Here is a 24,455-nt window from a genome sequence, read left to right as displayed (position 1 = left end):
CTTATTAAAAACAAAGTTAGAATTATGATTTGAGAATTCCCTACAAAAAGTGAAAGTGAAAGCAGCTTCCCAAAGAAACGAGAGGATCTACTCCCTGCTATGCTTCTTTTCTAGTCTCCATAGAAAGTCTGCCTTTGCCAGGCACCTGGGTGGTTGAGGTGGGTAAGCAGCTGCCTTCGGCTCAGGTTATGATCTCCAGGTCTTGGGAGGAGTCCCTAGTTGAGCTCCCAGCTCAGCAGGGAGTCGTCTTCTCCCTCTGCCTCTTCCCTCTGCTGTGCCCTCCCTGTCTCTTCTTAAATGAATAATCTTTAAAAAAAAAAAAAGTCTGCCTTTGCAAATATATATGTGTGTATTATTTGTGTGTATGTGTCTGTGTCTCCACATCATATTCCCTATCCCGGACAAGGGAGGTAGGGAGGAAGAGTTGGGATGATGGTCACTGGGGGAGGTGAGGCAGTGCTTATAAATCAAGTTTGGGCGGAGGAGAGACACTAAATTATCTGAACGTGTTCCCTCATATTGGCTCCAAGAATTGCTGCTAAGAATAGAGGATGCAGGGTCACTTGGTCACCTACGGTATGTGAAATAGAGCCCTGTGGGAAAGATGGGACCATTTCTAGGCTCATCTGTGTGTTAAAAACAAAACAAAACAAAACTCACTTATCTTTGGAATTGGTTTTATTTCAGAACCATTGGGATTTAAGTCGTATGGTATTGTTGCAGTTTTTCCTCTGGTTTGGGGAAGAATGAGTGCTATGGACTTGGGCTTGAGTTTGGGCCTGATATAATCTCTTTTAAAAACAAAACTGTATAAGGGCCCGTGGGTGGCTCTTTTGGTTGAGCCTCCGACTCTTGATTTCTGCTTAAGTCATGATCTCAGGGTAGCGAGATAAAGCCGTGTTGAGCTCTGTGCTGAGTGTGGAGGCTGCTTGGCATTCTCTCTCTCCCTCTGCCCCTCCCCTCTGCTCACACATGCTCTCTAGCTTTCTCTCTCTCTCAAAAAAAAGACGAATTTTAAAAACAAAGCTGTATAAAAAACCCAAAAATCAGATAGTGTATATAGCAGTCTTTTAACCAGAATATTGCTCATCAGTATTTTGGCCAAGTGAAAGAGACTGAGCTGCTTTTTTATCAGCGTGTTTGCTTGCTGTGTGCATCATTTTTCTTACTGTCCCTCTTCTTTCTAAAGTCTTCTTAGCTGATCTCCTTGCTGTTTGCTTTGTTATTTTAGTCTGTTGTGTTGGGACTTGACCTATAAATTTTCTGTCTCAAATGGCAAGTAGTTGCTCCCAGAAAATCCACTTGTATATCCCGCTGTTTAGACAGAACTTCCCCATCTGTAAAGTGGGTCTTGTGTAGAGATTGCAGTCTGATGTAACAGAAATGTGTTCATAAGAATTTTGATGTATGTTAGCAGTGATTGGTAGGAAATTTCTAGAAAGCATGAAATTCAATTCCTGTATTTTGATGCCAACCTTAAACATAAAAAACTAAGGCTTAGCATTGAAATGATCCAGCAGATTATCCTCTGAAATTACCAAGTATATGTAACCATTTGAAGAGGGACAGACTATTGTTTGATATTTATGCTTTAAACATCTATATAAAATTGACTCTGTGCTGGCACATAGTAAGCCCCTTGTTTATTCAGTTTCTTGATTGAATAAATGAGTTATGCAATCTGGAGTAGCAGAAAACTGGTTGAGGCAGATCTGGGTTTAATATAATAGCAGGAGGAAGTGGTATGGAGAAGAAACCCTGAAAAGGGGAACAGCATGTTTATAGCAACAAAAGGTGGGGGGGGTTAGGACAGTGCTTCTTAACCTTTCAACACCTGTCATGGAGAAGCATGTTTGTTTTCTTAAATTTCCAATCTGCCAGGACCAATACTTTTCTAAAATTCATTAACATTGAATTACTAGAAAAATGGTCATGTGATATAGAGGTTTCCAAGAACTCCCTTTCTATTTCTGTGCATTGCTCATCCAGGACCCGTAAAGAGCAGGTCACCGACTGCCAACAGGCTGCCAGACACACTTGGAGTAGCACCGGTTTAGGGAATGGTCTGAGATGAAACTCCAAAGAGGTTGGAGCTGGATTGTCAAGAATCTTGCACACGATTAAAGGATTCCAGCCTTTGTGCCATCAAAATTGGCATAAATTATCTTTTTGTATTTGCATTATAGGTTAGCATGCTTAAAATTTTTGTGCTGAATACATGTTTGATGAAACATTTCAAAAACTCTTTTGGTTTGGCAAATATTGGCTAGTGTCCTATAATTTACTCTGTACATTTTTATTTTGGAAATAACCTCATTTGTGGAAATTTGGGTTTGTTGGGTAAGGGAGCACTTCACGTCATCCAAGGTTTCCCTCCCCTTTTCTCTATCTTGTGTCTGTTATATCTGAGTTGGTTGGATTTTACAGCAGATTTCTCAGGAGACCAGAAATGATCTGTGAGCCCTCCTGCCTTTGTTGTCCTGTTCTCTTACGATGTCTTTACAGTCAGCAGGTTTTAAGATGCTGCGAGTACAAAGGACCAAACTGGGCAGGCTGGGGCTCAGCTTCTCCAAAGGGCTTCACCACAAAGCGGTGATGGCCCTGAGGAGGGAGGATGTGAATGCCTGGGAGAGGAGGGCGCCTCTGGCTCCCCGGCACATCAAAGGGATCGCCAACCTGGGATACAAAGTCCTAATACAGCCTTCCAATAGGCGAGCCATTCATGACAAGGTAAATATTTCTTATTTTTTAGATATGTGGGAATAAAATGAAAATCAAGGAGCATCCGAGTAAAAATGCAATGTTTATGAAATCAAGGAACATCTGAATAAAAATGAAATGTTTGCCAATGTATTTATTTATTTATTTATTTTTTCTCTTCAATTTATTTATTTTCAGAAAAACAGTATTCATTATTTTTTCACCACACCCAGTGCTCCATGCAAGCCGTGCCCTCTATAATACCCACCACCTGGTACCCCAACCTCCCACCCCCCCGCCACTTCAAACCCCTCAGATTGTTTTTCAGAGTCCATAGTCTCTCGTGGTTCACCTCCCCTTCCAATTTACCCAAAAGCACATACCCTCCCCAATGTCCATAACCCCACCCCCCTTCTCCCAACCCCCCTCCCCCCAGCAACCCACAGTTTGTTTCGTGAGATTAAGAGTCACTTATGGTTTGTCTCCCTCCCTATCCCATCTTGTTTCATGGATTCTTCTCCTACCCACTTAACCCCCCATGTTGCATCACCACTTCCTCATATCAGGGAGATCATATGATAGTTGTCTTTCTCCGCTTGACTTATTTTGCTAAGCATGATACGCTCTAGTTCCATCCATGTTGTCGCAAATGGCAAGATTTCGTTTCTTTTGATTTTGCCAATGTATTTAAACACCACATGATGATATTCCTTTGTTTTGATTATAATGAGATTTCTAGTTAGAATTTTTACTTGAGTCCAGAATTTAATGAGGTAAGTATTTTTTTTTTTTTTTCCCACCCTATTCCATGCTTTCTCCAGGTAAGGGATGGAGGAATTGCCTTTAGAAGGGGGCGATGTCCTTTAGTCATTATGTCCATGTGCAGCCCTGGTTCTGGGACTGGGGAGACTAAGGCCACTAAGACATTACTACATTTCCTGGGAATAAATCATTCTCCTGCATAACCATCAGACCTAAAAAAATAGTAATTCCATAATATCATCTCACATAGCCCATTTCAAATTCCCCATTCTCTCAAATGTCTTTATGGTCTTTTATTTTAATTGAGGCTTAATTAAGGTTCATTGCATTTATTGTTATGTCTCTTTAGTTCTTTTAATTTAGATCTGCGCGCCCTTTTGATTTGTTTGTTTCTAAGACATTGACTCTTTTTGAAGAGTCCAGACTAGTTGACTTGTAGAATGGTCTGCTTCTGGGTGTTACTGGCAATTATATTCGGGTTAAAACACTCTGATACAAATATTTTCCAGGTGGTGCGTGTTCTTTCCTCTCTATCACATCAGACACAAAATGCCAGGTTGTCCCAAGGTTAGGAATTCGTGGTCACTTGGCTGACGTAGTTGCCACCAGGTCTCTCCATTCTCTACATACCTTTTTCTGTTTGTAATTACAGAGTCTTCTGCGGAGTGATGTTTTGAGACCTGTGAATCTTGTCTTTGTTTCTCAGCTACCTTTTGCTAAAGATGTTAGGATACGTTGATGATCTTTCCTGAATCATTTTTTAACATGGAAGCTTGCGAAGTGATGATTTTCTGACCTTATCACTCTTCTAAGTTTACTTGCTGATTTTCTTCTATAGAAAAGAGATTGCCCTTAGTTTTTTTGTCTTGCTCTTTTGAGTATCATTATGGCTGCATGGACCTTTTTCATTTAATGTATGATAATCTATTAACCATTTTTTTTTAATGTCCCAGTTATCCCAAATTTGAGATAGAGGGTTCCTTTAAGGATGCTCCTCTGTCCTTTGGAGCACTCGATCTTTCAGCTTTCTTGTTTCCTGCACCAACAAATGGTCTTAGTCTTATCTTGTGCTTTTTTTGCCCCGCACCTGGGATTAGCCATCTATCTCACCAGGGAGCTCTGATTGCTTTTAGTATATAGAAACCAAGATCTGATATCCGGTGTTAAGTGTGCTTATTTTTACTGAGATATTGTTGCTCTTAGCACTTTTAGTGAATAGAGCTAAGAAATAAGATTACACATAGATATTATTTTATATTACTTCATCATGAATCCATACGGATATTTCCAACTAAAATTTTTAACATTGCAGGTTTTTCTTACCTTTAAATTTTTATATTTACATCTATTTTCTCCAGTAGTGAAATTCTTTATAATATTAAAGCATGCTTTTTATTTTATCTTGTATTGTACATAAATTAGTTTTGGAATCATGATAGCTATTATTATAACTAACAATAACCTATAAATGTTAACAGAGTAGATCTTAAAAGTTCTTATGCAACTGTGCATGGTGACAGATGTTAACTAGATTTATTTTGGCAAACATTTTGCAATACATACAAATATCGATTTTTATGCTATATGTGTGAAACTATATAATGTATGTCAATTATACCTCAATAAAAAACAAACCTATTAAATGGAGTTGAGTATTTTTTGAATAAAAAAAGTGTTTCTGCTTTTAGAATATATCTCACAAAGAAGATTCAGATTGCTGTATTAAAGTTATTTGAGTTATTCTTTCTATATAGTTATATTGTCTATGTGATATACAGTTGGATTTATATATTTTTTTCTACACATTTTCAAGGTTGCTTTAAATCCTTTTTGATTTAATTATGTTTTTAAGATAAGTGAAACATTTAAAAGTTTCAAATGTTTGAACTATGTAAAATGATGCAATGTAGAAAGTCTTATCTTAATCCCTTACATCCTGTTCCTACCCTCTCCATAGTTTACCATTGTCATTAGTTTCTGACCTATTATTCCTGTGTTTCTTTCTGTAAAAATGAGCGTGTGTGTGTGTGTGTGTGTGTGTGTGTGTTTTCTCAGTTTCCCCCTTAGTCTTACATAGAAGGTTGTAAACTATACATACTCTATCTTACCTTGTTTGTTTAGTCAGTGAGATGTCCTGGAACTCACTCCTTGTCTGTTCATGGAGATCCGCTTCATTCTATTTAATGGCTGTGTTTTAATGTCATAATTACTCCGTGATTTGTGATTTATTTAACCAGTCTACTACAAATGGACAAATAGATTGTTTTCAAAGAAACCAGGTATGAATCATATGTTCACTCTTGTAGTATCTGTCCATCTGTAGTTTCCTTTAAAGTAGATTCCTAACTAGATTCATCTTCCTTTTATTCAGCTGCCACTTTTTTTTTAAGATTTTATTTATTTATTTGACAGAGATCATGTTAGGCAGAGAGGCAGGCAGAGAGAGAGGAAGGGAAGCAGGCCTCCTGCCGAGCAGAGAGCCTGGATCATGACCTGAGCTGAAGGCAGAGACTTTAACCCACTGAGCCACCCAGGTGCCCCTCACCTGCCACTTTTGATGCTCTTTTAATTCTGCCTGGATCATGCTAACCCTTTATTTAGAAGTCTGAAATGACTTCTATTGCCTCCATGTGCTAGATACCCAATCTCAGTTAAATGTGTAAGCCTCAGGTTTCCCATTGATTAAATGGCCGTAATAATAATACCTACCTCATGGGAGTTTTAGGAAAATTATATGAGATAATTTTTGAAAACAGCTTAGTAAAGCAACTACTAATTTATTAATAAATGTTGATGATGATTTTTATTTTTTATCCAGTAAAGACCATATTCATCGTAATAGTCTTCTTTTCCAAATTGACTTATCCCTTATGCCCTAAACATCTCCTTACTTTCCTGCCTCCATATTTGTATATATTTCTTCAATTCTTTCTACTGATACTACCACCTTGCATCTTCCATCTCTCCAAATCCTACCTAGCCTTTTAGATTACTTTAAAGTTTCATATTTCCTTGATAATCTCACCCAGGAATTATCTCAATATCCATTAAACTAATGTATCACTTAGATTCTGCTGTTCATAATTCTTTTGAATTCAGCCTCATTTACTATGCTCCTGACTTCTTTTTACTGTATTTTGTGAGCTTCTTTATAAGAGGGATGTTGTCTGCCTTTTTAGTGTGTGTTACCATCTCATCTCTAGCACAGTCTGCTGGATGGAGTGGGGCAGTAATAAATACTAATTGAACCAAAAAAAAAAAAAGAAAAAGAAAAGAAGAAAAGAAAAAAGTAAATATTGCAGATATATGTCTTTCTTTTCAAAATACACCTGAGTAGTAAATTGCTCTTTTGCATTTAACATTTCAGTGCATTGTTGATACAAAATATACATTTCACAAATATTTTAAAATCATATGTGCTAGTAGTTATGACACACTATTCACTGCTCTTAAATAGGAGTAGGTGGTGAATTTTCTAATTTTTTTTGCTATAAAAGTCAAACTTGTTAAATTGATCTTCGGCAAGAAAGTAAAATACTAGAAGTAGCTATTCTACTATTTGTTCTGATCCATACAGATTTTATGCCTTCAAAAGATTGTGCCTTTAATTGCTACACTTATTTATTAAAGAAAAGAAGAATACAGTAAATTAGGGAAATAACTTTTAACCAAAATTGCATTCCCAGGAATATGTCAAAGCTGGTGGCATTCTTCAGGAGGATATTTCTGAAGCTTGTCTAATTTTGGGAGTTAAAAGACCCCCAGAGGAAAAATTAATGCCTAAGAAGACTTATGCATTCTTCTCCCACACAATAAAGGCTCAGGAGGCCAATATGGGCTTGCTGGATGAGATTCTGAGACAGGTAATTAGTGACCAGTAATCATAAATGTTAACATAGAAATAGTATTTCTTTCTATCTTTAAATGTCAAGTGGAGTTTTAGTTTCCTTTCAGCATGTAGGAAATACATCATGTTATTCACCTCAGTAGGAAAGGTGATCTGTGAATTAGTGCTTGAATAGTTCTGCTGCTCTTGGGGCTTCTCTGCTGTGCATGTTTAGAATTTAATAAGAGAAACCAAACATTTCATTCCTTTTGTACTGAAATGGAAAAAAAAATGATAAAAGTGTTCCCCCCAAACGATTAGCATTTTATAATGCCAATTGGTCAGATACTACCAAGTAGAATTGAGAGCTGAAAAGAGCTTCGGGGATCAAAAAAATCCACTTCCCTCATTTCTCAGATGGAGCCCAGAGAGGTGAAGTGACTAGACTGAGATTGCACAGCTCTGTAGTGCCAGAACTGGACTGGGAATTATTTTTACATTTATTATCATTCGTGAAGGAAGAAATCATTTTTTGAGATACAAGTACTATACAAAAACTCTAAAGTATTCATTCAACAAATACTTAGTGTCTGCATTGTGACTGACCCTCTTCACTGCAGTGGCAATAAAGGAACTCTGTCTTCACAGAGCTTACATTCTAGTGGGAGGAGACAGATGATAAATATATAAATAAGATATCTCATCTGTCACTTGGACATATGTGTGTTGGACATAAATATGATCCAGAAGGAAAAAGGGGGTTTTGGGCACTGTGGGTGGACGATAGTTTAAATAGGACAATCGGGGAGAGCCTCACTGCAAATTTGGCATTGAGCAGAAATTCAGAGGATGTGAAGGATCAAGTCATATCTGTCAGGTAGGAGTTTTCCAAGCGGAGAGCATACTAGTGCAAGGTCCTGTGGGTCTGGCTGAGTGGAGGATTTGTAAATCATGTTCTGAAGTGCTTATTCAGCCTGCCATATGGATAATATTGGAGATGGGAGAAGAAAATTGCTAAGATTGGTAGTCTAGACTAGTATGGATACCAGGTTCCCAATGACAGTGGCTTGCACAAGGGAGCGGAAGTGTGGAAGTAGAGGTGGTGATGCCAAGACCCAGTATTGGCTGTGTTTCTGTATTTTAGAAGTCGGATCCTGCAGAAGGTACGGGTGGAACAAATGTGGAATATGAGAGAAAGAGCAAATGAGAGGAGTCCAGGGTCTTCGCTTGGGCAATTTGAAGGAGTGGCCACAGACTGCGATGATGGTACTGCAAGAGGGAGCAGGCTTGGGTGGGTCCATCAGGAGTCAGGAGTTGAGTTTAGGGCCTGCTGAGTTTAATTTGCCCATTAGACATCTAAGCAGATTTCAGACTTTAGACATTGGATTTTAAAGAGGGAGCCATTGATAAGGAGTTTGTAGCTCCAGGCGACTCCTCCTGATACATATTTGTGGTTGTTAGAGACTTGATGGCATCTAAGGCTGGGAGACTTGATGAGGGTAGGCAGGAAGTGTAGATAGAGAAGTCCAAGGCCTAAGCCCTGGGGTAAGAATGCTAGATTAGAGCATTAGAAACTAGACTAGAATCTAAGGATAGGCAGAGGACAGGAGACCTCACAAACTGTAAAAGGAAGGGAGGAAATTGTGTTCTGTATGGGCCTATAGAATACATTCTATCATTTCAAATTTATAAGACCTCTGCTAGTGAATTCCCAGTGGTTTTGAAAAACAAATTCAAAAAGTAATTAATGTAAGTAATGCTACAAGAAAAAGGTTTCACCTTAAGCAGATAAACTCCTTTAAAAGTACTTAGGAGGGACGCCTGGGTGGCTCAGTGGGTTGAGCCTCTGCCTTCAGCTCAGGTCAGGATCTTAGGATCCTGGGATCAGGCCCCGCATCAGGGTCTCTGCTCAGTGGGGAGCCTGCTCCACTCCCCCCCCCCCCGCCTGCCTCTCTGCCTACTTGTGATCTCTATCCATCAAATAAATTTTTTAAAAATCTTTAAAAAAAATAAATAAATAAGCGTACTTAGGAAGGATTTTCTTTTTTGTTACATGAACTTTTGTTTGTTACAAGAGAACTGAACAAAAACAACTGCTTTTTGGCAATATTTTGTAACCAGTTACTTAGAGTTGGATGAATAGTAAGCATTCTTATATTCAGGCACATGGTAAAAATCATGTGCTCTTTGAGGAGATAAAGTGACTATTTAAGACATTCTGTAATTACAGTATATCAGTAGCTTTTAATGTGAGTTAATAAAACATTGCTGAGAGGGAAGATTCCCAAAGATAGAAGAATGTGGTTTCCGTGAAGGTGAGAAAATGAAAAGCAGGTGGCATGTACTACTTTGTAAATGAAGTTTACTTGTAAAGGATGAAGAGAGAAAAAAGAGGGAAGGAGGAAGGGAGAGAGAAAATGAGATTTGTGTGTATTTCTCACTTGAGAAAATGAGATTTCTCAAGTATGGACTTGAGAAGGGGTGTTGTCATTTTTAAGGTAGGAAGGAGCGGTGTACAAAGGGGTAATGCAGGAAAGGAAAAGTTCCAAGTGTGGTCTTGGAAGACATGGGGAAAAGCTGGGATCCAGTTCACAGGGATTAGCCTTGGGAGGGACTTATTTTCTTTGAGACTAGAAGGAAGGATGTGGGGATGAGTGGACTATAGATAGATATGTAGATTGTGCTGGCCTAAAACTTAAAGGAAATCATGCCTTTCCAATTTTATTGACCACATTCAGGGGGCATTTATCACTCTACTGGGACATCTCTAATCACAGACCTATCAGTGGTTTGTGACCCAGCATTTTCTGGATATTTCATAGTGCACCTGATGGTAACTTACAAAGTCAAGAAATATTTTATAAGAGGAAGAAATGTGATATATTTATTTGCTCATATATATGCTTTACTCATTGAAATTAAGCTTAGTTGGTCTGGGTGAAAATTTTTTATCCTTTCTTCAGGAAATCCGACTTATTGATTACGAGAAAATGGTGGATCATAGAGGAACACGGGTAGTGGCGTTTGGACAGTGGGCAGGTGTGGCAGGTAGGTATGCTAGGGTTTTTACAGCACCCACTTTTTAAATTTACCTGGGAAGTAACTGTTTTCTTTTCTTCTATGGCTAGAGCAGGGAAGTGTTCATTTCCACCGATAAAAATAAACATGGGGAGGGCGCCTGGGTGGCTCAGTGGGTTAAGCCTCTGCCTTCAGCTCAAGTCATGATCTCAGGGTCCAGGGATCGAATCCCGCATCGAGCTCTCTGCTTGGCAGGGAGCCTGCTTCCCCCTCTCTCTCTGCCTGACTCTCTGCCTACTTGTGATCTCTCTCTGTGAAATAAATAAATAAAATCTTTAAAAGAAAAAAAATAAACATAGGGATACAGCTAAGGGTGATGAATATTAGGGGAATAAAAAAGTAAATCATTACATATCTCTATTACAAAAGTTAGAAAGAAAAAGCAGGGAAAAGGAGAACAACTATGAATAGGATCTGACTTTTAAGGTAGCTCTATCTGGAAGACTCGGAGAGGTCAGTTTGGTGGTGAGAAGTTGTGGAGGAGAAGAAAAGGGGGGAAAGAAAGGGAAAAGATAGAGGGACAGGAATCAAGAGAAGAAAGGATAAGAACTGGAATTAGGGGGAAAAGTCCTCTTGACTTTTGGCCCACTTAGTACTTTGAGCCTTCTTTAGTTGAAGAAACATCACTTCATGTTATAACTCTACATCAGATTAGAACTCGAAGGTCTGTAATTGTTAGAACAAGTAGAAAATTGATGGAAATATAGAACAGTAAAACACCATCAGCTACTCTGATATAATTGAGGGTTCTTGAGCCACTCACCCAGATGGCCCATAAGAACAAAACAGTTCTTAATAAACATAAAATGTTTTAAATCATAGAGTATGTGCTCTGACTATAATAAAGTTGATGTTGAAATAATAATAGAAAGATACCTAGAAAATTCCCAGGTATTTGGAAGGTAAATAATGTATTTTTGAATAACTGATGAGTCAAGAAGGAATCACAGGAAAAATAAGTAAATACGTTGAATTCAATGAAAATTTATTTTTTTTAAGATTTTATTTATTTATTTATTTGACAGAGAGAAATCACAAGTAGATGGAGAGGCAGGCAGAGAGAGAGAGAGAGAGAGAGAGAAGCAGGCTCCCTGCTGAGCAGAGAGCCCGATGCAGGACTCGATGCCAGGACCCTGAGATCATGACCTGAGCCAAAGGCAGTGGCTTAACCCACTGAGCCACCCAGGCACCCGAATTCAATGAAAATTTAAAACAGCATACCAGAATTTATGGGATGCAGATAAGGTAGTGCTTGGGAGGAAATTTATAACATTTAATGCTTTTATTAGAAATGAAGAAAGTCCAAATTAGTGATCTAAACTTCCATCTTATGAAGCAAGAAAATGAAGAAGTAATTAAACCCAAAGCAAATACAAGGAAAAGAATAATAAAGATAAGAGGGAAAATCAATGAAATCAGAAGCTAGTTTTTTTTTTCTTAAGCAAATCACTAAAATCGATAGACCTCCAGTTAGGCTGATTAGAAAAATAGAGAAGGCACAGTTTACCAATATTAGGAATTCAAGAGGCGTCATCACTATATTTCATATAGACATTAAAAGGGAAAGAAAATATTATGAATAGGCTAATAAATTTGACAGTGTTGATCAAATAGACAAATCCTTGAAAGACGAAAATGACCAAAACCAACTCAAGAAGAAATAAAAAACTTGAATATCAATGTACATAAGAAATTCTACTCATAGGCTTTTATCAAGAGAAATGAATTACTTTTTTTTTTTACAAAGACTTATTTCTAGTAGCTTCATTCTAATAGTGTAAAAATTATCCAAATGTCTATCAGCAGAAGAATGGATAAATAAGTTTTGATATACCCATAAAATGGAAGCTCCTTGTCAATAAAAAGAAGTAAACTACTGAATAAATACTGAAACTACACTGAATTATGTATGAATCTCAAAAACATGCTGAGTGAAAGCAGACACACAAAAAAAGAGTATATACTAATAATTTCACTTATATGAAACTGTAGAATTAACTACTCTGTACAGAGAGAAATAAAACCAGTACTTTTCTGGGGCAAAGAGCTGGGGAGGATTGACTGGGGTGATGGAAATATTGTATATCTCAGTTATGTTGGCGGTAATACGGGTGCATGCATATGTTCACGGTTATCAAACCATGCACTTTAAATTGGTGCATTTTATTGAATATAAATTACTCTTTTAAAAGTTGACTTCAGAAAAAAGATCAAAGAACATTTGGAAGGGATACAGAGAAGGAAAGTTCTGTTCCTAAAAAGAAGAAGAGGAGAATGGATGCTGAGGTCTTTGCTGTGGGTATGCTGAGTTTTCACTGTCTGAGTCCAAACTGAGAAATCCGTAAGATAGTTGATCAGGTCTTGAAATAAAATAACCTGTGTTAGAGATTCAGACTTGGGGTCATCAGTGTATACAGAATACTTGAAATTTAGAACTGGATAAAATTAGCTAAGGAAAAATAAATAATAGAGATTGAAGAGAGTAGGTCCCTGGACAGAATCTTGAGGCCAGCTAATTTTTAAAAAGGACCTTAAGGAAAGGGCAGAGGACACAGAAAGAAATGGGCATGGGAAGAGGCACCTATAGAAATGTCGGATGAAAATTTTCAAGTTAGGGATGCTTGGGGAAGTGAGGGTTCCACGTTGCCAGATACCACTGACAGGTAAGTCAAGATCTGACAGTTATTCCCTGAGTTTAGCTATTTAGGTAACTAAAAGTGCCAGTGGCAGTCATAAGGTCAGTGCTGACATTGTATTTGTTTGTTCATTAGTTTTGGTTTGAGAGGAATCTAAGTGTCTCTAAATGTTGATAAGAGTGAGCCAGCATATTGTGCTTCATATCTCACTCATATGAAGAATTTGAGAAATAAGACAGAGGATCATAGTGGAAGGAGGGAAAAATGAAACAAGATGAAACCAGAGAGGGAGACAAACCATAAGAGACTCTTAATCTCAGGAAACAAACTGAAGGTTGATGGAGGGGAGGGGGGGTTAGAAGGGATGGGGTGGCTGGGTGATAGACACTGGGGAAGGTATGTACTACGGTGAGCGCTGTGAATTGTGTAGGACTGATGAATCACAGACCTTTACCCCTGAAACAAATAATACAGTGTATGCTAATTTAAAAAGAAACAGTAAGCCAATAAGGAAGGACAGTGAAAAGAATAATTTCCAAAGTGAATTCCTTAGAGAAGGAATGGGAAGGGATGGGATTTGGAGCAAAGGTAGAGAGAATAACCTTAGAGAAGAAGAAGGACACTTTTCATTTGCCAGGGTTGAAAGTGGAAGGGACTAGACAAGGATGCCGCTGCATAGTGCTCTCGATGGCAGAAAATGGAGGGGATGGATAAGGTGACCACTGGGGCCCCTTCCAAATCCAAGGTGCTGCAGTCTGTGCTTCATGAGAGCACCGGGCAGGTTGGAGAGAGAGGGAGAGCAGCTTCAATCCCTGACTGATGGCTTTTCTGTTGGTCTGATTCTGCAATAGGGATGATCAACATTTTACACGGAATGGGGCTAAGGCTCCTCGCTTTGGGACATCACACACCTTTTATGGTGAGATGTGTATTTTGTTCATTTTTTGGAAAATATGTATCAGGACAATGTCTCAGGCAGTTGACTGATTTAATTCCCATGTGCTTGCTTGCAGCACATTGGCATGGCCCATAACTACAGGAACAGCAGCCAGGCTGTGCAAGCTGTCCGCGATGCTGGCTATGAAATATCTCTGGGTTTGATGCCAAAGTCGATAGGGCCTTTAACGTTTGTGTTCACAGGGACTGGTAATGTATCTAAGGTAACTTATTCGATGTTTCTAAGGAAGTCTTTCTGGAAAGCAGCCCGAACTCTGAAACTAGCCCAAGGAATGTGAACATTTTTGGTCATCTCAGAGCCTTGCTTCTGGATGAGTAGGCGTTCTGTTTTTGGTACTTTTTTTTACCTAGGTAACCTTTCCCCAGTATAGAGCAGTAATGGTCCAAACTTAACTTTCTTTGCTGTCGTTTGACTCCAAACTGTCACAGTATTTGAACACTTTTTCTTTCTAAAGAAATAAATCATTGTCAGTGGTACATAGGTCTGTTCTTAAGGTGATCTCTTTTACCTTCATCACAAAGATAGCCAGAAATTTGGAAGTGAGCACAGGATGTAAATTTTTAAAAATGATTTGAAGTTTCGCCAAGAAGATTTTAGGAAACTTAATACAGGATCAGAATTCATACTTTTTCTTCCTTCTGGGATGGTTTTGAGAAGGCGATTGTGATCCTGCAGGGATCGTCTCTCAATGAAAACATGTTACTAATAGGACATCGCTCTTTGTATTATACTGTGAGATAGGCATCTGATTTTTTTCAGAGGAAATACAGTTTTGTCACTTGAAATAACTCTGCAATGAAGCAAAAAGTAAATAGAAATATTTTATTGTGCCCTCATTTTTAAACACCTTTGTGTCTACTCTGAGTAACTTTAGTTAAAAAAAAAATAATGAAAGCTCCTTCCAATGGATGCTGTTCCTACTGGAATAAAAGTTGGTTTGTAGACTGTGTGAGAGAAGCTTATCTGTACTTCTGTGTTGCACACTTTGTCTCTGGGCAGGACAAATGGAGCTAATAATTGTGGGGAAAGTGAATTGGAATCTTTGCAGGAAAACATGTTGGCTTCTTTCCTATTGATTTTTAGATTTTTACTCATGCATTCTTTACAGGGAGCCCAAGAAATCTTCAATGAGTTGCCTTGTGAATATGTGGAACCACATGAATTAAAAGAAGTTTCCCAAAATGGAGGTAAGGGGGAGGGGATGGACTGTATGTATCTTTTACTGTTTTTAACAGTTTCTGTGTTATAATACTTTATCACCATAAATCTTTATCATTTGTCACCTACTTTACTAATTTCTTTCTCCTCTCCAAGACCTGAGAAAAGTGTATGGGACGGTGTTAAGTCGCCATCATCATCTTGTCAGGAAAACAGATGGTGTGTATGATCCTGTAGAGTATGACAAATACCCTGAGCACTACATAAGTCGTTTTAATACTGACGTGAGTATCACACTCAGCTTCTCACTTGGTTGCTCCTAATATGCTATAGTTAGGCTGTTTTCAAGGAGAGAGATTATTAATGTATATATTGGTTTCCAGTTCCCCATATTGACTTGTGAATCCTTTGTGTTGGCCTTAGAAGTTATTGGCTTTTATCGATGTTGGGAGCGGGCTTTACTTAGTGGTTTTGCTGGATATGCCCTTAGTTTCACTATCTCTATTTCTGCTTCAGGTCTGCATGTGCCCAATAACTCTAAATCATTTCCTGTGGAAAACTCTTTTCTGTATTTATCTTGGACTGGTCAGTGCAATTGGCAAAGCACAATGTCTATGAGGTTTCATCTCAACGTAGGGTCATCCCTTCTGTGGCCACAAATTGCAGTCATAACCTCAGACAGTTGTCTTGGAATCCATGGCATTGATTACAAGGGACTAGAGCCAAGGAGCACAGTTACATAAGCACGGGCCTGTCCCCACGTACAGAGAGTTTCCTGTAATACAGAACCTTCTGATGGGGACATACTGGCTGTATCTTCTAAGAAGAAAAATGTATGTACGTAGGAGTCACTGTGAAGTCCTCCTCAAAATCAGCAAACCAAAAAGTAAATAAAAAGTGCATGCATTTATTATGAAAAGAAAGGTTTTAAATAATTTTAAATATGTTTGAACAGTAAGATAGCAGATGCTGGTATGAAATACAGCTGTTATGGCATGTAGAGCATGTCGTAGAGAAGGACTTTGACCTGTAGCTTGAGAATGCTTGAGATGTTTGGGAAACAAAAATTATGAAACTAGTTTCAGACTGAAAAATTAAAAATCTAGTAAATTTCCATCCCTTGTTTTTTCCCCCAATCACAGAAATATTGGTGATTGGATGCCTCCTAAAATTTATAATGTCCTAGTTACCATGTATGCATGTGTGTAGCACGTTTGTCCATGGATGTTATCTGACTCCATCCTCACAGCATTCCTTTGAGGAATGGGGTCCATGTTATCCCAGTCTGGCAGGTAAGGAAAATAGAGGCCAGAGAAGTTGAAGTAGCATGATGTAGATCACACTACTGGTGGTTGAGCTGGAAATAGAGGGCTAGGTCACTTGATTCTGTCCTTTTCCTTTTCTTGGCCATGCACTACCTTAGGAAACAGAAATATTAATATATTTATGCTCATAGACTTATCTCTCGTGGAGTAAGTCTACACTGAAATCTGGGTGGGTATTTATTGTCCTCACCTCACAGAATGACCACTAATGTGGCAAATAATAAAGTCAGTTTGAAGTAACACTAAATTATTTCTCATGAACTTTACTGATAGCTCTCTTTCAGCCTGCTGCTTTGAAATTTGCCATTGCCTATCATGTTCAAGTCGGCACTTGCTTTACAGATTGCACCCTATACAACTTGTTTAATTAACGGAATCTACTGGGAGCAAAACACCCCTCGTCTGCTAACTCGCCAAGATGTCCAGACTCTCTTGGTTCCAGGCAAGTCCTCTGTTGCCGGTGTGGAAGGCTGCCCTGCATTACCACACAAGTAAGGACTTTACTTTAATAAGGATGGCAGTTTTCAGCAGCAGAGCCCACTCTTAGGGTATCATCTACAGGGGATTCACATACCACAGGACTTGACTATTAAAGACTAGTGGTCTGGTCTATTTCACTCAATTTCTTTGCTGCATTTGACAGTTTACCTTCCTCCTTCTTAAAACTCTCTTCTCAACTGTACATGAAGCTCAAAGGTAAACTCCTTAGAAAGATCTTCAGTGTTCCTGTCCCCATCTCTCTCTAGTTTGTTACTTTTTCCCCCCCGAAATTCATGATTATTTATTTTCTTGTGTTTATGATTTTTCTCCCTCCCGTTAAAATTTAATCTTAAGGATAGGGGTCCTATTTATTTTGGCAACAAGTACCTAGTACTTTGCCTGACATACAGTTTGTATTCAAATAATTATTCAATGTTGAATTACATAATTAGTCAATAAATAAATCAATTAATCACAGTAAATTGAGAACACCTCATCTACCTGGCACTCTGCTAAGCTAAAGTATAGAGAAAAAATATGATTGCTACCCTCAGGCATGCAGCTGGCATGATGTAAATGCCAAGGGAATACCAGGAGCAATAAATAGTTCAAGAATTTAGAAGAAGGTAGGAACACTGGGCTCAGCAAAGCCTTGAAAGGGAAGACTGAGGAGAAAGAGAATTGCAGGTGATAGGATTAATGCTTGATAAGTATGGAACCACCAAAGCACAGTTTAAGACACAGCGAGTCTAACAGTCTAGCTCTAGTGCAGGGTTTATAAAGGCAAGTGGTAGTTGGAGGTTGGGCAGGAAATTTTTGGTCAACCACTAAAGGATTTCAAAAGCTGGGCTGAGATTTCTGTTCATAATTCTGGAGATTTCCCTGCATTAACATGTAAAATTATGTGGCTAGATAGGCACAGACCTATCCCCATGATACAAAAAGTTACCTACAATTCCAAACCTTCTGATGGGGCACACTGGCCTCACCTTGTATGAAGAACAACGTATTTGTGTGTTCTGTAGTCTTCGGTCATGCAGAGTCCTCAGAATAAACCTTGTGCCGCTAAGCAGGGTGGAGGTAGTGTGATCAAACCTTCATAAGTTATTTAGAGTTGGCTGAATAGGTTAATTTTAAGGAGGGTGTTTCTTATGATTTCTCTAGGGATGGGGTTTTCCACTTTGATTTCCTTTTTTCTCCACCTGCTCTTCTTTTTCTTCTTACTTTTGTATATGGATACTAAAACTTGTATTGGGAAGATTGTCCATATCCTAGAAGAATACAGTGTCCTGAACAGTGAACTGTAGGAAAAAGAACTGAAGAGGCCAGGAAATATTTGGCTCCCACACTGAAAGTTGTTCAAGTGCCTTTCATTTTCATTCATCTTTAATCTTGTTGAGAAGTTCCATGCTCCGATCTGAGTATTGATGTTATTTTCAGACTTGTGGCGATATGTGACATTTCAGCTGACACAGGAGGATCTATAGAGTTTATGACTGAATGTACGACAATAGAGCATCCCTTTTGTATGTATGATGCAGACCAGCATATTATTCACGACAGGTGAGTTCGCTAAGGCTGTAGATCGCAAGAGGTAGATGGTAATAAGTCACTCAGTTAACCTTGATGTACTAGTTTAAAATACTCAATGTTTTACTTTTTTATGATGGCTATACAAATATCCAGAGCTATGCTCAAACATATTTAAAAATTTGGTAGAAAAACTACATGCAAATTCAAATACTTAAAAACATGTAAATTATATTTAAATGGGAGATGGGTGGCTGGAGAAAGTTGTGCTTATTTTCTTTTATACTTTGGTACACAATTATAAATTATGAAACATATAATGGAGTGGACACCTGGAAAAGTTAGAGCTTACAAATAACATTTTATACATCTGAATAAAGCGTATTGCTTCTCCTAGTGTTGAAGGTTCTGGGATTCTGATGTGTTCCATTGACAATTTGCCAGCACAGCTTCCGATTGAAGCTACGGAATACTTTGGAGACATGCTTTACCCTTACGTTGAAGAAATGGTAAGTTGACTGGTAGCATCCACAATTCTATGGCTTGAAATAGAACTGTGGAAGGATCTTGGGAATGTTCTGGTCTCCAATACCTAAGAAATCTGCTGTAAAATGAAATGCCAGCCCTCCTTCAAAAGTATTTATAGACATTCATTTATATATTCTGCTTACTTGTCTCATGGAAAATATGATTATATAACTGCCTTCCTGATTAATTATAATTGAATTTATCTCTCATTATGCATATTTTATTAAAAATGTTCATAATATTGAGATAATATTTCCTTTTTTTCACTCTTCTGCTGTCTAGGTCAATTCATGTTAGAACATTCTTACTGTGCTGCAATGAACAGATTTGAAAAATCAGAAATACAAAAATTTTATTGGATGTTTGTCACTAATGCTTAGTTAAGTGACAGCTTTTTTTGTGGTCATGTATTTTTCATTGTGATCAGTGACTGACTGCCAAAATACTGTGTTATCTAAATGCCATTTCATTTGCCAGAAATAAGTGTTCTTATTTCAGTATTTATGTTAAGCATACTCTTCTCTTTCTGTGCTGAGAATTTCTATCTTTTCATACACTTTGAGTGTACTGTTCTTTATCATATGGACAGAGTTAGAAAAGTCTCTTTATAGTCTTTGCATCATATTTCCAAAATTCAGCTTGGGGTTGAACCTTATGGATTGTCTTTTTCCTTAAAAATGGGTCAGATCATAGTTTTCTGGTTTTTCCCAGTTGCATAATTTGAGATTGTATCCTGGATGATGTGAATAGTTATGCTGTGGAGATTCTAGATTGTTACATTTTCCTGGAAAGGGTTGATTCCCTTTTTTTAATTAGCGGAGGTTAGACTTAGACTGGTTATATTTAAATTGAAAACTTTGCCTCATCTAAGCAAAGGGGGGTAGCTCAAATAAAAGTTCAGCTCTTTCATCTTTACTTACCTACACACACTTAGTTTGGGGGTTATCCAGAGATTTAAGCAGTTCACATGAAGGTTGGGCTTTGCTTTTTCTGAATCTGCCCTTTCTGGCATTTTCCACTCATATTCTGGACGCTGTGGTTGCTCTAGGTTCTCTTCCTGCCATACCCATGAAAGGTCATGCCAGATGCTAGACTCATCTCTTTGGGTTTTCTTCCCCAGAATTATGGTGGAGCAAGTCTTTTTTACTTTATTTTTAAAAAATTTTAATTCCAGTAGTTTCAGGTATGCAATATAGTGATTCAACAATCCTGTACATTACTCAGTGCTCATCGAGAAAAGTGTACCCTTAATCCCCATCACCTGTTTCACACATCGCTCTACCCACCTCCCCTCTGGTAACCATCTGTTTGTTCTCTGTAGTTAAGAGTCTTTTTTTGTTCCTTTGTTCCTTTGTTCTGTATCTTTAATTGCCCATATGAGGAAAATCATATGGTATTTGTTTTTTTCTGACTGACTTATTTTGCTTTGCACTGTATACTCTCTAGCTCCATTCATGTTGTTGCAAATGACAAGATTCCATTTTTTATGGGTGAGTAATATTCCATTGTGTATGTGTATGTATATGAGTGTATACACACACACATATCTATATCTATATCTATATCTATAGATATATATATCTATAGATATATATACCACATCTTCTTTATCCATTCATCTATTGATGGATACTTGGGCTGCTTCCATGATTTGGCTACAGTAAATAATGCTGCAATAAACATAGGGGTACTATACCTTTTCTAATTGGTGTTTCCATATCCTTTGGGTAAGTACCCAGTAGTGGAATTGCTGGATCATATGGTGGTTCTATTGTCAGTTTTTTGAGGAACCTCCATGTAGTTTTCCCTAGCAAGTGTACCATTTTGCATTCCTACTAGCAGTACAAGGGGATTCCTTTTTCTCTGTATCCTCTCCTGTACTTGTTGTTTCTTGAATTTTTTATTTTAGCCATTCTGTTGAGTGTGAGGTACTGTTTCATTGTCATTTTGATTTGCATTTGCCAGATAACTGATGCTGAGCATCTTTTCATGTGCCTGTGGGCTATTTGTATGTCTTCTTTTGGAGAAATGTCTATTCAAGTCTTCTGCCCATTTTTTAATTGGAATATTTGGATTTTTTGGTGTTGAGTTGTATCAGTTCTTTCTATATTTTGGGTACTAATCCTTTATCAGATAGATCATTTGAAATTATCTTCTCCCATTCAGTAGGTTGCTTTCTTAGTTTGTTGATTGTTTCCTTTGCTGTGCAGAAACTTTTCATTTTGATGTAAGTCCCAATAGTTTATTTTTGCTTTTGTTTCCCTTGCCTATCTAGAAAAATGTATCTAGACATATCTAGAAAAATGTTGCTATGGCCAATGATAGAAAAATTATTTCCTGTGCTGTCTTCTGAGATTTTTGAGGTTTAGTGTCTTACATTTAGGTCCTTAGTCCACTTTGAGTTTATTTTTGTATATGCTATAAGAAAGTGGTCCAGTTTCATTCTTTTTCATGTAGCTTCTCAGTTTTCACAATAGGATTTGTTTGAGACTTTTTCCCCATAGTGTGTTCTTGCCTCCCTTGTCAAAGATTAACTAACTATAAAATTGTGGGTTTATTTTTAGGCTCTCTCTTTTGTTCTAGTGATCTGTTGTCTACTTTGTGCTAGTACCATACTGTTTTGATTACTACAGCTTTGTACCATACATTGAAATCTGGAGTTGTCATACTTCCAGTTTTCTTTTTCTTTTTTTAAGATTTTCCTTATTTATTTGAGAGAGAGAAAGAGTGAGAGTGAGAGAGAGCACAAGCCATGGGGAGAGGCAGAGGGAGAAGCAGACTCCCTGCTGAGCAGAGAGTCCAATGCAGGGCTCCATCCTAGGACCATGTAATCATGATCTGAGCTGAAGATAGACACTTAACCAACTGAGCCACCCAGGCACCCCTGTTTTTCTTTTTTAACATTGCTTGGCCACTCAGGGTCTTTTGTGGTTCCACACAAACTTTAGTATTGTTTGTCCTACTTTAGTGAAAAATGCTATTGGTATTTTGATAGAGATTGCATTAAACCTGAAGATTGCTTTGGGTACTATGGATATTTTATACTTGTCTTTCTAATCAGTGAACATGAAATATCTTTCTATGTGTTTATCATTTTCAGTTTCTTTCATCAGTGTTTTATAGTTTTCACAGTACAGGTCTTTCACTTCCTTATTAAAATTTATTTCTAGATATTTTATTCCTTTTGGTATAATTGTAAATGGGACTGTTTTCTTAATTTCTGTTTCTCCTGCTTCATTATTAGTGTATAGATATGCAGTGGACTTCTGTACATTGATTTTTGTATCCCGCAACCTTACTAAATACATTTATCAGTTCCAGCAATTTCTTATGGCAGTCTTTAGAGTTTTCTATATATAGTATGATGTCATTTGCAAATAGTGAAAGTTTTACTTCTTCCTTACTAAGTTAGATGGCTTTTATCCCCTTTGTTGTTAGATTGCTGTGGCTGGTATTTTCAGTACTATCTTGAATAAAAATGGAGAAAGTGGACACCTTTGTCTTGTTCCCACCCTTAGGGAAAAGCTCTCGTTTTTTTCCCATGAAGTATGATGTTAGCTGTTGGTTTTTCATGATTAGTTGACTTTCTTTAGTGGTGATCTTGGGTCCTTTCTCTTTTATTTTTTTGCATATCTATTACTGATTTTTGATATTTGGTTCCTGTTCAGTTTGTATATAACATCTGCATATGGTAGTCTATATTAAAATGATGGCTGCTTAAGTTTGAACCCATTCTTTACTCCTCTTCCTCCCACATTTTAGGTACATGAAGTTGTACTTTACATCCTTTTATGTTGTGAGTCCCTTGACTGATTTTTATAGATATACTTAATTTCACTGCTCTTGTGCCTCCTACTTTTCTTACTCCTACTTATGGTCATTCCTTCACACTCAAAGAGTCTCCTTTAACATTCCTGTAGGGCTGTTTTAGTGATCATGAATTCCTTTATCTTTAGTTTGTCTGGAAAACTTTTTTTTCCTCCTATTCTGAATTATAGTCTTGCTGGGTAGAAAATTCTTGGCTGCAGATTTTTTTCTGTCAGCACTCTGAATATATCATGCCACTGTCTTCTGGCCTGCTAAGTTTCTGATGATAAATCTGCTGACAGCTTTGTGGGGTTACCCTTATATGTAACTGTTTTCTTTTCTCTTGCTGCTTCTAAAATTCTCTCTTTATCACTACTTTTTGCCATTTTATTATGTGGCTTTGTGCATATCTCCTTGGGTCAACTTTTTGGGGGATTCTCTATGTCTCTTGGATCTGGATTTTTGTTTCCTTCCCCAGAAGAAAGAAGTTTTCAGCTGTTCTTCGAATATATTTTCTGTGTCTTTTTCTCTTTCTTCTTCTGGGATCCCTGTAATATAACTATTATACTTGATTGGGTAACCGAGTTCCCTAAGGCTGTTTTTATTTTGTATTCTTACTTATTCTCTCACATGTTCAGGTTGATTGTTTTCCATTACTCTGTTCTCCAGGTCCCTGATCTTTTCTTCTGCTTTCTCTATCCCACTATTTATTCCATCTATGTATTTTTAATTTCAGTTATTGAGTTCTTCATTTCTGATTGGTTCTTTTATGTTTTCTCTCTCTTTGTTAAGTGTTGCACTGAGCCCTCCACTCCTTCCTCAAGAGCATCTTACTTAGGTAGTCTCCACTTCACTTACGTGTCTTGCTGTGATTTTGTCCTGTTCTTTATCTGGGACATATTCCTCTGTCTCATTTTGTGTAACTCTCTGTGTCTGTTTCCATGTGTTAGGAAAATCAGCTATATTTCCTGCTCTGGAAAGTAGTGGCCTTATGAAGAAGAGGCCCTGCAGTGCCCTTCAGTGGTGTGTTCCCTGTACATCAGAACTGGTACTTCAGGGGTGTCTCCTCTATGTGCTGTGTGCACTCTGCTATTGTGGCTGAGACACTTTTTTTTCCAGTCATCATCAGCAATGGCCCTATCTGCCTATTAGGGGCAGTGTTTGGTCCCTGTGACATTAATAGGTTGGTCTGGGGATTCCTTGGGTTTAAGCTGTGTCAGACCTTGCATTTTCCATAGATGCAGTAGCACTGAGGTGTAGGTTGCTTTCCCTGTTTTGTCTTCTGTAAAGCTTTTGCGGGTAAATGGGGCCTGCTCTCAGATCAGCTCTCTGTCCCCACCCCACTGCTGAGGTTCAGTCTGACTGGTGTGTGTAGTTCTCTGTCCCTCTCCCTGGAGCAGGCATCACTTTGGACTGATGCAGGTCCATCAGGGCTGCTTGCTTACTGGCGGTCTTGTGGCACTGTTTTGGATGGGCTCAGACCAAGAGTGTATTGGAGGGGCTTGATCTGCAGAAGACTGTGGTGTCAGTTGCGGGGTGTTAACAAAACTTGCAAAGGTCTTCCATGGGAGGAGACATTGAGCTGAGGTCTGGCTTGAGGGAGTGTGTCCACAGGCGAACACACGGGTAGGCACACTGTTATCAAGTTAGGTAGGAGTGTAGGTCCT

The 24,455-nt window shown here is 38.1% G+C and overlaps 1 protein-coding gene across 1 annotated transcript in view; it reads left to right on the top strand.

Moving 5' to 3' along the window:
- The window catches only part of AASS (aminoadipate-semialdehyde synthase), a 53,324-nt gene that overhangs the window by 4,326 nt on the left and 24,543 nt on the right, over positions 1 to 24,455 (top strand). The window contains exons 2-11 of the mRNA XM_044246461.1: positions 2,506 to 2,730; positions 7,149 to 7,325; positions 10,252 to 10,336; positions 13,854 to 13,921; positions 14,016 to 14,162; positions 15,069 to 15,147; positions 15,275 to 15,402; positions 16,786 to 16,934; positions 18,364 to 18,486; positions 18,851 to 18,962. Of these exons, the coding sequence (XP_044102396.1) occupies positions 2,521 to 2,730; positions 7,149 to 7,325; positions 10,252 to 10,336; positions 13,854 to 13,921; positions 14,016 to 14,162; positions 15,069 to 15,147; positions 15,275 to 15,402; positions 16,786 to 16,934; positions 18,364 to 18,486; positions 18,851 to 18,962 (1,278 nt within the window). The 5' untranslated portion in view covers positions 2,506 to 2,520. The remainder of the gene's footprint in view (positions 1 to 2,505; positions 2,731 to 7,148; positions 7,326 to 10,251; positions 10,337 to 13,853; positions 13,922 to 14,015; positions 14,163 to 15,068; positions 15,148 to 15,274; positions 15,403 to 16,785; positions 16,935 to 18,363; positions 18,487 to 18,850; positions 18,963 to 24,455) is intronic.

This window comes from Neovison vison, chromosome 4, assembly GCF_020171115.1.
Source record: "Neovison vison isolate M4711 chromosome 4, ASM_NN_V1, whole genome shotgun sequence".
NCBI lineage: Eukaryota > Metazoa > Chordata > Mammalia > Carnivora > Mustelidae > Neogale > Neogale vison.
Note: the sequence above shows the minus strand (reverse complement) of the source record. Positions and strands in the feature narration are given on the sequence as shown.